Source organism: Eptesicus fuscus, chromosome 12 (assembly GCF_027574615.1).
Source record: "Eptesicus fuscus isolate TK198812 chromosome 12, DD_ASM_mEF_20220401, whole genome shotgun sequence".
Lineage (NCBI taxonomy): Eukaryota > Metazoa > Chordata > Mammalia > Chiroptera > Vespertilionidae > Eptesicus > Eptesicus fuscus.
The window spans coordinates 53246360-53259955 of NC_072484.1; the positions used below are offsets into that span (position 1 = coordinate 53246360).

General features: G+C 60.6%; 1 protein-coding gene across 2 annotated transcripts in view; it reads left to right on the forward strand.

Moving 5' to 3' along the window:
* Window positions 1-13596, forward strand: part of NFATC1 (nuclear factor of activated T cells 1) — a 99376-nt gene that overhangs the window by 57673 nt on the left and 28107 nt on the right. For both annotated transcript variants that reach the window (XM_028139299.2, XM_028139301.2), the window contains exon 9: window positions 8242-8919. In XM_028139299.2, the coding sequence (XP_027995100.2) occupies window positions 8242-8919 (678 nt within the window). The remainder of the gene's footprint in view (window positions 1-8241; window positions 8920-13596) is intronic.

Below are 13596 nucleotides of genomic sequence, written 5' to 3' on the forward strand. Positions count from 1 at the left end.
TTGTCAGATGGGGGTCCACAGGGCCTGACCTGGGGGTGAAGGTCCACACCCGCTGTTTCCCCGCTTGGGACCTGCAGGACAGGGGCAGGAGCTCACAGGATAAAAAGGAGCGAGGACAAGGCCAGGTCTGGGGGTGGCTGTGTTGCTCAGCGTGTGATGGGGATCTGGGCCGGGGTGGGAAGCCGTCCACCCGTGGCTCAGGAAGCCTGTCTTTCCACGCAGGTGCCCTCTGACCCGGCGTTCCAGATCACAGGCCGAGCATTGGAAGTGGGACTAGAGAGCCCTGGAGAGATCCGAGCGGGGACAGGCCGTGGGACAGGCATTGGGATCTGAACCAGAGGGAGGCCTGTTCCCAGGAAACCTGTCCCATGACACCTCCACGAGGGGGTCTCGTCACGGCTGTAGGACACTTCCCTCCCACTGGCTTTGGGGGCCCCCAAGTGAGGCTCCCTGGGCCTCAGACCAGAGTCTAGGCCCTTGGCACGCAGCTGCTTGGAGGCAACTGCATAGCGTGAATCCTGTTCCTTCCCACTCAGTTCTGGCAATTATTGGGTGAAATTCGATCAATGTATTTTTTTTATTTGTGTGGTCTATTTTGACTGTAATCTGCCATCAGCCTAACTGGGTGACAGGTCCCCACATCAGCAAACCTGGAAATAATTGGCTGATGCCCACCTGTGGCCATGAAGCGGCACCAGCCAGGGATGCGCTGACCACCTGGGAGCCGGGGTGCCTGGGGGTCCACCCCTGACGTCCAGTGGTCACTCCGGCTCTGGACCTGGAGAGTGGCCCTCCTGGCCCCAGGGGCTGGCAATTCACGTGGTTCCCATCTGCTTCCTCTCTCCTTCTCTGAAATAAGTCACGCCCTGAAGTTATCACTCTGGTGTGTAGTACGTTGATGGTAAAACTCGGCTCGAATGTTTGCAACAAACGGGAGATAGCCTGCTCTTTGTTTTCTGGCGTTTAGAACAAAACCTGTCTGCCCAGGTGTAGAAGGGACCTCCCTGGTAGAGTCACTCAGGCTGAGACGGTTGAGGTCACGGAGACGTGCCCACACAGTGAGGAGGGACAGGTCAGAGGGTAAACCCCAGCCTGCATCCAGCCCTTCCACAGTCCGGCGGTTAGCGTGCATCCTGTCCCTCGGTCCCGTTACTGCCTGGTGAGCAGATGTTACTGTAGATGAATAAGGGAGTCTGTTGGGATCAGGCCGCCATCACACAATGCCACAGGCTGGGCTGCACACACCACTGCCCACAGTCCTGGAGCCCGGGGTCAGAGGTCAGGTGCCGGCAGGGTGGGGACCAGTGAACACCGCCTTCCAGGCTGCGGACATACATCACTTCTTCCCTGTGTGGCCACACCACTGTGGACAGAGCGAGATCTCTCTTCCTGTTAAGACCACAGCCCCCTCGGACCAGGGCCACCCCCCCCCCCCTTAGGACCCGTTTAACCTCAATTACCTCCTAAAGGCCCATCTCCAAATACAGTAACACTGAGCGTTAGGGCCTCAACCCATGGATTTGGGGACACAGTTCAATCCGAACCCCAGAACAGGGCTGTGCTCCCCACCAACTGCTGGCCCCACAGCCAGAGGCAGCCGTCGGAAGCAGGAGGGGACCCAGCAGTAACCCCAGGGGTGGAGTCGGTGCCTGTGGCTTTGTTCCTGACGGTGCCCTGTGTCCCTCACCAACTTGTAGGTAGACGTTATCTGTGTTATAGCGGGGAAACTGAGGCCAAGGGAGTCTCGTGATTATCCCCTAGCCAGTGGTCGGCAAACTCATTAGTCAACAGAGCCAAATATCAACAGTACAACGATTGAAATTTCTTTTGAGAGCCAAATTTTTTAAACTTAAATTTCTTCTAACGCCACTTCTTCAAAATAGACTCACCCAGGCCGTGGTATTTTGTGGAAGAGCCACACTCAAGGGGCCAAAGAGCCGCATGTGGCTCGCGAGCTGCAGTTTGCTGACCACGGGTCTAGGCTGATAGCTAGTGGGTGACAGCAGGACTTCCCACTCCAACCCAGGCTCGCCCCGTGGGAGGCTCAGGGCAAGGAACCGGGCAGCGCTGTGACTGTGGTCCCCCCTCCGAGTGAGGTGTGGACACTGTGTGTCCTTCCCAGGTCCATGTGCAGGAGAAGCACGTGAGGCTGCTCATTGAGAAGGAGTGTATCAGATAAAAGTACACAAATAAAAGTGTCTGCCCTTTCTCAGGAAGCGTCTCCTGCCTTCATTTGCTTCCCCTTTCACCAGGGGTGGGGCTGCACTGGGGTCAGAGGCTGCACTGGGGTCAGAGGTTGCACTGGTGACAGGACTGCACTGGGAATGGAGGCTGCACTGGGGTCAGAGGTTGCACTGGTGACAGGACTGCACTGGGACTGGAGGCTGCACTGGGGTCAGAGGCTGCACTGGGGTCAGAGGTTGCACTGGTGACAGGACTGCACTGGGACTGGAGGCTGCACTGGGGTCAGAGGCTGCACTGGGGTCAGAGGTTGCACTGGTGACAGGACTGCACTGGGATTGGAGGCTGCACTGGGGTCAGAGGCTACACTGGGGTTAGAGGTTGCACGGGGGTCAGGCTGCACTGGTGACAGGACTGCACTGGGACTGGAGGGTTCCCTGAGGCTGGAGGCTGTACTGGGGAAGGGGCTGCACGTGTCAGTATAATTTGAACTCCGGGAATTCACACAGTGGGTTGCATTCCGTATCTATTTAAAGTTCCATCATAGTTTCTGAATAACACAGTTGGATTCGGGATTCACTCAGTGGGCTGGGTCCCCAAACATTTCCATTACAAGGGGAGAGAACACCTGTCTTTAGGCCCCTCGGGGTCTTGGCCACCACTGGTTAGAGAGGATGGGCCCAAACCCAGACTCAGGGTGGAATTACTGGCATTGCCCTTGAGTGAGGGATGGGGCTGCTCAGAGAACAGGCAGGACACCGGCTTCCGGTGCTTGGTTCTGGGCGGAGCCGCAGATGGGCAGGTGTGACGGGCCCTGGCTGCATCCCCGTACTGCTCCGCGTGTCCACCTGTAGCCGAGGGAAGGCGGTCCGTGCTCTCAGCGAAAGTGATAAAGTGTGCTCTGCGTGAGGACCCACAGGCCCTGACTGTCTGGACCCCCTGCCGGGCAGAATATCATGTTGCCCCCACACTCCAGGGAGTGGCCCCGACAACCGTCTTTTCATCCAAGTGGAAGCCTGGGGGTCGAGGCCACGTGGGGACCAAATTTGATTTTGCACCTGCATCTTGTCACTCACTGCCCAGGGCTGAGTCACTGTCAGCTCAGCCCACTGGCCGCCTTCGTTCTGTTCATCGATTAAAGCATCCAGGCCAGGCCGGTGTTGCTCAGTGGTTGAGCATCAACCCAGGAACCAAGAGGTTGTTGGTTCAATTCCCAGTCAGGGCACATGCCCCATTGCAGACTTGATCCCAGGAGGGATCATGCAGGGGGCAGCTGATCGAGGATGTTTCTCTCTCGTGGATGATGTTTCTATCTCTCTATCCCTCTCCCTTCCTCTCTCTCTAAAAATCAATAAAAACATATTTTAAAAGAAAATGAAAAACAAACAAAACAAAAAACAGCCAGTGGTGGTCATTTACAGATGCACCCCTGAGTGACAGGCAGGGTAGAGATTAGCTGTTCACCCAACATCCTGGGCCCACTGCTCTCTGGGGCGAATTCTGAGAGGTTTCAGATGGGTGTGTGGATGGGGTGACGGTGGCTGAGCCTCGAAGGGGAGGGGCACATTGTCTTCTGATGGTCTGTGTGCGATACGGCGGCAGGCCCATCTGGGGGCATGAGGACCAGGCCCGGAGCCTGTGCGTGTGGCACCCACCCTGGGAAGGTGGGGGGCCTAGGTGGCAGGTGGGGCTGCAGGAAGCATACCCCCCTCCCCTTCTACACCCCCCCACCCCCCGCCTCAGAAGGCACCTCCCACCACCATTGCTCTGTGAGGAAAGGAGCTCAGTGGCCAGACTTGGATTTCTCTCAGCGAGGCCAGGAATGTTCTGGAATGCTGTTTGGCCCACACACCGCCTTGGGGGGGGGGGGGGGGGCGCGGTCCTAGGACAGAGCCTTGCCCACTCTCGTTGTCTCCAAAATTGTCATGTGCATGTATGTGGCAGGGGCGAGAAGTCCCTGCAGCCTGGCTCCTGGAGACAGAGTCTCAAGGCTGTGAGGGATGCCCTGGGGCGGGGGTGGGCCTGATGCCACCACTCCTGGGCCCGGAAACTCGGAGCCCCGTCAGTGAGGCGCTGGCGTCAGACACAGCGGCCTCGGCGCCCTGCACAGAGCAGAGTGCAGCTCCGGGGGAGGGGGCCTCAGGGTCAGACCGCATGCGCCGTCTCCGCGGCGGGCACTTGCTGGGCTGCGCTGAGGGGAGCCCAGCGGCCCTGAGGACCAGCGCTGACCCCTGCCACGTGGGCTGTCTGTAGCCAGGGTGGATTATAGGTGCCCCTCCGGTCACCTCGGTGTCTCTGGCATGGCCTCCCGCTACCAGCCCTCCCGCCGGACGAGTAAGGGTGGTGGACGCAGGGAGGCCGGCAGACGTGGCGTCACAGGGAGCCTCCGTGCTGGGAGGAAACTGCTTCCGGGTGGACGAGACCCGCCCGCCAGCAGCGAGACCGGCGCCACGGCTGGGGCCTCTGCGCGGACGCGTCCTCCTCCCTCACTAATGGGAAACAGGAGGCATCTCCTAGGTGGCTCGGATTTGCAGGGAGGTGTTCATTTCCTTTGAAAACCACACGAGAAACACAATTAGGCGCAAGCAGAGTCGCAGTGTGTTCTGCCTTGAAGCTTCCCTGGACACCACAGGAGCATGGGCTGCGGCTTCGTCCCTGGAGGGTCGTGTTTACATTTCCCGAGTTATCACGCGCCCGCGGGCTGGCAGGGCATCCGCGCCTGCCTGTCTCAGCCTGCGGCCGGGCGGTGTGTCCCGGAGCCCCTTCCTGGTGCTGAATCATCAGGGTGTCTCTGTCCTGGGGTTGTGCGGAGTCCCCGGAGCAGGCAGGGCGGGGATCGCCTCCGTTACCTGAACACGAGTTTATTCCCCAAGGGGGTCTGTCTCGTGGCCTCGTGTTGGGCCTCTGGAGCGGGCCTTGGGGTAAACGGGGAGCACGGTGCCGGCGGGGAGCAGACCACCTCGTGGATGTAGAGTGGCAGCAGCTGCAGACACAGGGAGGGGTGTCTGAGGGGAGAGGACCTGGTCCCCGGGAGTCCCCGGAAGGCTGGGTGGGCGGGTCCAGCCTGATGAATTCAGCCCTGCGTCCACGCTCCACCCTTCTGAAGCCATTGGGGGTGTCCAGCTCTCTCTGTCCACCCACCAGGCCCCTGCTCAGCTGGGGACTCCCAGAGGCCCCCAACAGGTATCTGTGGATTTTCCCGGAAGGAGCCCTGGGAGCAGGCAGATGTGGGAGTCAGTGCTGGTGCCACGGGGGCTTGAACAGGTCGTCAGTGACACTGTGGCCGCCGAGCAGGCACGGCAGCCTGCTCCCGCCCATTGAAGGTGCCCGCTCGGCCGCGGACCAGCCCCTTGGCAGCACGGCGAGGAGGTCACGCTGCTGGCGTTGCCCGGGCCGCTCCTTTGGGCTGCACCTTCAGTGAGGTGCGGAGCAGACGGGTAAGAGGTTTAATGAGCTCAGGAGATGCATCATGAGAGACACGGGCCCTCCTGCCTGGCTGATTCCGGGGCCAGGCAGTCCCACAAGGCCCTTCATTTAAGTGCCAGGCATCCATGAACTCTGGACGTTACCAAACCCGTGCGGACTTTTACCTTTGCCGCTCTGGACGCCCGGTTGCACGCAGGTGCCTTTGGAACGGGAGACGCTGGTCCCGCCGGGGGCGCATTTGCTCGCGGGGCGTGTTTAGCAGCCATGGACCTGCCTCCTTGCCCATTTCTGGGTTCACAACCTTCTGGGAACAGGAGGGAGGTTCCTGGTTGGGCCAGTGCCTGGACCTGCACCTGGACCACAGAGCCGGCCACAGGGACTGTCGGAGGGTAACGCTGGCCGGCACGGGCCTGGGGGGCCCAGCCGCTCGGGCGGGCCGTCTGCCTGGGGCTCAGCCCCTCAAGGTGGAGGAGCGGAGGCCGCCTTCGCACGCTCGACTCTCCAGTGGGAAGCCAGGGGCTGCAGCTGTTCTCTATTAACTGTGAGGACGTCATCGCGGTCCTGGCAGCCCGGGTCCAGCTCGTACCCTGCCTGTCTGGACACGGGCACGTGGCGGGGAGCCTGCGTCAGGCGGCCGGAGGGAGCAGCGGCAGGAGGCCCCAGCTGGGGTGCTCGCCGGCAGGACCCCGTCACTGGGGGCCGATTAGGAAGTTAACGGAGACCCTGGGAGGGGGTGCCTTCCCAGGTGCCACCTGACCAAGCCACACGTGCTCTTCCGCACACACTCAGGGACACGGGCCACAGACACGCACGGCCTCGTCATGGGGTGGCGGCTCTTCCGGACACACGCGCCCGCCTTCGGGAGCCACCTGCCTCCCAGGACTCCCAACTGCTGGCCGGCCCAGGGCTGCGGTGGGTCACTGATGTGCTCAACACGGAATTAACATTTACCCCTGAGGACGGCCAGCTCTTCTTGTCCCTTCTGCGGCCACTGACGGGCTCCTCGGGACAACGGTCGCCCAGGACTCCAGCCCTTCGTCCTGGGCCCTGACCAGCAGTGCTCTCCTGAAACAAAGGAAAGCCCTCCCCACCACAGGCGGGGCTGTGGAGCGACACGGGCCGGGCCGGGCGCTGTGCGCAATACCTGTGGCTGCTGACAGCCCGCCAGTGCCCTCTCAGGCACCCGTGCGGAGTCTGCCCGCGCTCCGTTCATCCGCCGGGCTCGCCTGCCCCCCAGCACTTGCCAGGTCAGCCGTACTGGACCCAACGTGCCCCAGGCTGCCGGGGCGCCCAGGCCCCAGGGTGGAGGCGGCGTGGCCTCCTCGCACGCAGCCTGAAGGCCTCGCAGCTCTCGGCCACACGCGGCTTTACGGGCACTGAGCAGCACCTGCGAGTCACCAACCGCGGCTGTGGCGATGCTGGGCGGAGGCCTCGTGACTGCTGTGACCCTGTGTTTCCTCCCTGCCTTCCACTCACACTCCACACCGCCCAGGTCCACAGACTGTAATCCACGCACCCTGGTCTGTGTGCAGCGGGACACCTTAACGGCGGATGCGTAATGTGAGTCCAGCTGGGACACGCTGTCCCGTGGCGAACTCCTGGAGCGGAAAGCCTAGGCGTGGACATTCATTCGCAGGGGATCCCTCGCCGGGAACCGTCCTCACCCTTTAGTCTGAGTGCCGCCTTCACGTGAGAGACAAGGAGCCCAGCAAGCGGACGCCTGTCCCACGGCACGCCAGGCAGCTCCCACCCAATGTCCTCACGCAGCGGCTGGGGGACCCACGGGCACCTGCTGGGAATGTGTGCAATCGCTGTCACTCAGAACAACCCCGGCCACCGAGATGTCTCTGGAAATGGGCATAAATGAAGCCGACGAGAAAACGGGACACAGGAGGCGAGCGCGGGGGCAGTGGCCCGGGCTGGAGACGGAGCCGAGCCCAGGCAGCACACGGCGCCCGTGCGCCTGCTCCCGACACCCCCTGCAGGACCTGGGCCTGCGGGACCCTCTCCTCTTCCGTGTGCCTTCAGCTGCATCCCAGCCCGTTCTCGGCCTCGGCCGCTTCCTAGTGAGGGGACGGGGCACTCGAAGCAGCTCAGAGCCTCCCCCGCGGGCCAGGGCGGCGGTCACGGCTTGTTCTGCAGGAGCGGAAGCCGAGGGGCGGGAAGGAGAGGCGGTCTTTCCGTTCCTGGCGCTGACGGCTCCTCTCCTGACGCAGCCGTCGGGTGTGTGCGCCGCACGCTTGTCCTCACGCTCACTGCCCGGGCAGACACTTATCAGACGGCGGTGGTAGCGCACAGATGCAGCCGTGCGTCCAAGTTCACATTCTCGCTTTGATTGCTACAAATCCGTGGGCCCTCGGGTCCAGGGCTTCTACTGCCGTTTGCAAATGGGTTTTTATAGCACATTAGTGCTGAGGGAGACTCCAAGGAAAATAGTTTCTCGGTATTAGAAGCAGCTGTGGCTTTCGGAGCCGATGACTCACGCCCTCCTTTTTAATTGGGTGGGAGAACCGGGCGGGAGACACAGGGCTCAGTCACGACACTGTTTGTCTTCAGAGGGTGTCCTGGCCGCAGCCCGCCCCACGCACCCCCTCCGCAGCCGTGTTTATTTAACGTTTTTTTTTCTTCTCACAGTTCCAACCATAAAAACAGAGCCCACCGATGACTACGAGCCGGCCCTGACCTGCGGACCAATGAGCCAGGGCCTGAGCCCACTCCCGAAGCCCTGCTACAGCCAACAGCTGGCCCTGCCGCCCGACCCGGGGTCCTGCCTCGTGGCCGGCTTCCCGCCCTGCCTCCAGAGGAGCACCATGATGTCTCCGCCGCCCAGCACCAGCCCGAAGCTGCACGACCTGTCCTCCGCCCCCTACAGCAAGGGCATGGCCAGCCCAGGCCACGGCCCCCTCGGACTTCAGCGGCCAGCCGCGGGGGCCCTCGCCGGCCCCGAGATGCCGAGGCCCGTGGGTGTGCACCCCAGCTCCCCCCAGCAGCCGCCCCCTGCCCTGCTGCAGCCACAGGTGAGTCCACAACTGAGCAGCAGCCGTCCCCCGGGTGGCCAGCCAGCACTCTGTCCCCACAGCCCCTCGACTGCACTGCCATCCGGTACCCAAGAGCCGACCTGTTTGCAGTCCTGCAGCCCAACCCGCCCACCCGGGATGGGCCACCAGCAGCACCAACTGCCGAAGGTTCCGGAAAAAGAGCCTGCAGCCGCCCGGCCTGAGGTGCGTGAGGACAGTAATCAGGGTCTGGCCCCCACTCCCGTATCGGTCAAGCGAGAGCCTCAGGAGTTGGACCAGCTGTACCTGGACGACGGTAAGTGCCCGCGGCCGCAGGTGGGCGCCTGGCTTTGCACCGTGTGAGTGCGCGAAGGCGGGGTGTGCGAACTCGCTGCTTGGCGGAGGAGTGCACCCCGGCTCCTGAACCCCAGCACGGCACGCGGCTCTCCCTGCAGACGTGTCGCTGAGCGTGGCCGGCAGGACGATGGTGTGAAAATCTCGGTGCCACGGTCTTCCTGTAAAATAGTAACAAGATGCTGTGGTGGTTCTCAGCGTATTTAGTACAAAGAGCCGCTGTTTCCTTGGGGACAAGCTGGGGCTGCGGCTGAGGGACAGCAGGCCGTCTGACTTGCACCTTGAGCGCTATGATCAGTGGTCGGCAAACTGCGGCGCGCGAGTCACATGCGGCTCACGCGCCGCGGTTTGCCGCTCTGTTGACTGATGAGTTTGCCGACCACTGTGTAAGGCATTACCCTTACCCAGAAGTTTTGACTTCAGGTTAAAGACATTAGTACATTATTAAAATGTTTTTTTAAGTGTTTTTCCCTAAGGCAGCGGTCGGCAAACTCATTAGTCAGCAGAGCGGCAAACCGCGGCTCACGAGCCGCAGTTGGCCGACCACTGACCATGATCTGCTCACTACGTGTCGGTCCGCTAGCACTTTCTTGGGCTGTGAGCACAAACGATCCACACAAGTGGAAGTTGTTTCCCGGACCTGGGCACGGACGGTCGAGGTGTAGGCTAGTGGGGAGCAGTCAAGGGCACACACCTCTCCTCTCGGGGTGCTGCCCTGGCCTCCATCCCTCCTGGGCGAGGGCAGATGCCTGGCAAGCCCCTCCAGCCTGTGTCCCATGACCCTGGCACCTCATGGGCAGCCGCAGCCTTTCCCAGGAGGTCTGCTCATGACGGGGCAATGTTTCACATTCAGTGGACTCCCAGGGGCTGGTTCTGCCCTTTGAGAAGGTGCCAGCATGGGAGGTGCTGGCGTGTGAGGGGTGCCCGGGCCACGGCCCTGGGCCAGTCTCTGGGCCCCTCTGGACTTGGTTCACGAGGTAAAAGCTGAGTACGACAGTCACCCTGAATCCCTCAGTCCAGGGGACGGCCGTTGTCACACAGGCCCAGCCCCCACGGTGCAGCCTCTGCTGATTGCCCTGCTCCTGTCAGCCTGGTGGGGTGCGGGCATGGAGCTCCGGGTGCCCAAAGACTGCACCCTCCCATTCCTCTGGGCTCTGACGCCCACCTGGCGCTTCTAATGGGCTCCTGCTCCCCCGGTCACACTCCCAGCTGACACCAGGCTCCGGTCCTGGAGGTCCTGCCTCAAAACATCTTTCAAACGCCTGTGCCGTCCGCATCAGAGTCCCCACGCTGCTCACCCACGTGGTCAGGATGCTTTCTCGCAGGTCGTCTGCTCTTCATTTTCCCCAGACACTCTGCTTGCTTTCCCTGTGATCGTGGTCATCTGTAGAACAGTGTAGGCGTCGCTCCCTGTCCTCAGCCTCCTGCCCCGGCCACACACACACTGCCCCTCAGCCATGCATGAGCCGCCCCTGGTCTGCCCACTTGTCTCCAGGTCACACACGTGGTCCTGGCCCCCCTGAGGTCCCGTGGCCCAGCCCAGTGCAGCTTCGCGCACGTAGGTTCTGTCTGCTCCGTTTGAGGCCACATTTGGGGACCTTATTCCCCTAAGTCTCCATTGTCCCGGGCCAGCTTAAACAAAGCTTTTCAGTGTAGCCCAGGACAGCAAAGCAATGTTCGTTTTGGGGTCAGGATTGGGACCGTGGTTAAGACAGCTGTGCCAGAGGCCTCCCTAGAAAGCAGTAAATGATGTCTATGAATATGCACCTTTTTCATGCACCCCCACCCCCACCCCATACGTGACATTTCATTGCTGATTCTCAGTCAGAACCACACGGGGAAAGCCTGGAGCCCCTGCAGAGTACCTGCTGGCCTTGGGTCCCTTACAGACACTCTGATCTGCCCCCCACGGGAGAGCGAATTCCCCTTAGCCCGTTAGAGCAGGTGGTGGGTGTCCACGGCTGACCAGCCTCTGCCATGGAACAGCCGTTCCCGGAGGTTGAGGGTTCTGGGGTGCAGCCTCCCACGTGTTAGGCTTCCCTCAATGGGGCTCTCAGGCCCGAGGGGCTGGAATTGGTCCAAGCACGCAAGCATGATGACCCTGCCCTGTCCTGGCAGCGAGAGCCACACCTTGTCTGTCCCCGCCAGAAACCAGAGCCAATGCCTCTTGCTGTCTGAGTGGCTGAAATCTCCCCGGCCTGTAGGTATTTGGAATATAGCTGGTCCCGGCTCTCCCAGGAAATCTTGGGGCACTTACTGCTGTGCAGCCGCCATGAGGAGAAAGCACCTGTCTCACCAGAGGTTGGGCAAACCGCCTGCCGAGAAGTCAGGGCTCGTGGGAAGATCTTTGTCTGTTTATTATTATCATTATTATTATTATTATTAATCCTCTCCCTAGGATATTTTCCCATTGATTTTTAGAGAGTAGAAGGGAGGAGAGTGACAGAGAGAGAAATGTCGATGTGAGAGAGACACATCAATTGGTTGCCTCCGGCATGCAGCCCAACCAGGGCCAAGGATCAAGCCTGCAACCGAGGTACGTGCCCTTGACCAAAATCAAACCCGGGACCCTTCAGCCTGCAAGCCAACACTCCATCCACTGAGCCAAACTGACAGGGTATCATGGGAGGACCTTGAGGCCAGGTTTTTGTGCCAAGCGTGACTCCTCGGAACCTGGAACCCGCCCTCTGGTTAGAGCAGGGATGTCCATGCAGGTCAGACCTGGGACGGCATGACATGAAATCGAGGCCACACCATGATCAAGGAACCTGAGCTTCCAGCCTCCCACCCCAAATTCTGAGGGCGTTTGGGGTGGGTTTGCACTGTGGTTCCTTGATGTGGTGGTTGGAGAGAGTGGCCGTGGGTGTGGGCAGAACTACGTTGCTTTCGTAAGGCTTGTGTGGCACATCAGCTCCGTGATCTGATGCTTTGCTGGCCCCCCCTGTGAGGTTCTGTGTAACTGAGGTTTTTGAAAATTAATTTGTCCAATGGGGACAATGTCCACATTCCTGCTTGTTCTGGGTGGAGGAAGGTTCCGGAGAGCTCCAGGACACCCTGTGTGCTCAGTGTGTTGGGAGCAACGCCTCGCCTGGGAGAGGGGCCAGGGCTGACCCCGGGCAGGGAGGGGAGGGTGGCCAGGGCTGACCCCGGGCAGGGAGGGGAGGGTGGCCAGGGCTGACCCCGGGCAGGGAGGGGAGGGAGGCCAGGGCTGACCCCGGGCAGGGTGGGCAGCAGGTGTGCCTTTGCCAGGAGGGTACCTGAACCACATCTCCCGGCCAGCGTGTCACCTGCCCCGCGGACTTCACGGTATCTCCAGAACAGATTGCTCAGCCTTTTGGAGTTGCAACACCTTATTGTGGTTTGACCTCTTCACCCAGTTATATTCCGTCATTCTTCCCAGAAAACTCGGCTCCAAGGGAATCCCAGCTTATTTTAGGATGTCTTTGTTTGGGGTTGTTTCTACTCTCAGGTTTTGTTTCAAAGGTGCTCGGCCCATAAATATATTTCAATTACAGTTTATTCTTTGGTTTAACAATATTCCTAGGACTTTGGCTCTCGGTTTAGATTTCCCGATCACGGTAGAACCACAAGAGTACATTTTTTAAGAGATTGGTTTTACGGACCTCATGTTATTTGAAATGTAGATTTCTAAAATGTGTCATAAAAGCTGCATGTGAGCCACGTCTCTGACGGGATTTCTGTGGATTGCCGCTGTCGAGAGCAGCACAGGGAGACCACCCCCTCCGGGAAGGGGGTGTCCTCGATTTACTCACAGGGAGCGTGCCGTTCACCCCCACGCACCCGCACCTGCATCATTGCTTGTGTGCCCCACTTCCGTTCATTTGCTGGAAGCATATCCTGAACATTTCTGAAGCACACAGTGTACTCCAGCATTTACGTGAAGGGGACCTGCGCCCCTGCTTGGCTGAAACGGAGCCCCTCCTTAGAGCTTTACAACTGGAGCGATGGCTCCCAAGGCGTTGGCTTGTCTGCCGCCAAAGCCCCCTGTTGTCACCTCGACCTCCCTGCCGCCTCCACCACAATCCACAATTGGCCCTTTCAGCTCCTCCAGGAGCTCTAGGGTTTCCAGAAGTCTCGATGTCATTAAAGCAGCAAGCAGGTGGACCAGGCGGCCAGGATCGTGTCTGCCCCGAGTCTGGGCCGCGAGCCCCTCCGCCCCTCCTTTCCTGAGCTTAAGCTGCTCTGGGAGACAACAAAAGGCTTTCCTCATGGAAAGTTTTACTAACCTGGCCCGGCGCCCGGGTCTGAGGCCTTCCCCGTTCCCGACGATGATTGAAAGAGTCTGTATTACGGTGAGCAGGCACGCGGCGTCGTTAATACTGTGCACGTTAATATTGTGGACGGACTGCCACACGACGCAGAGGAGACTGAGCTCAGCTGTGCAGGTAGTTCATTAGGGTCCGGCCTGAATGATGTGGATGTCTGCATGGCGGTCGCCCGGCATAAAAACGGGACCGCGTGCCACACGGAGATGGGGACTGCCGTGGGTCGCCGTGGGAGCCCAGCAGCTTTACACGTAGCTCTCTTGAGACCCTGCGAGGGGAGCTCGTCCAGGTCCCAGCCCGGAGCTGCAGGCCGTGGAGCGGGACCTCGAGCTGCTCCCTTCCCGGTGCCACGC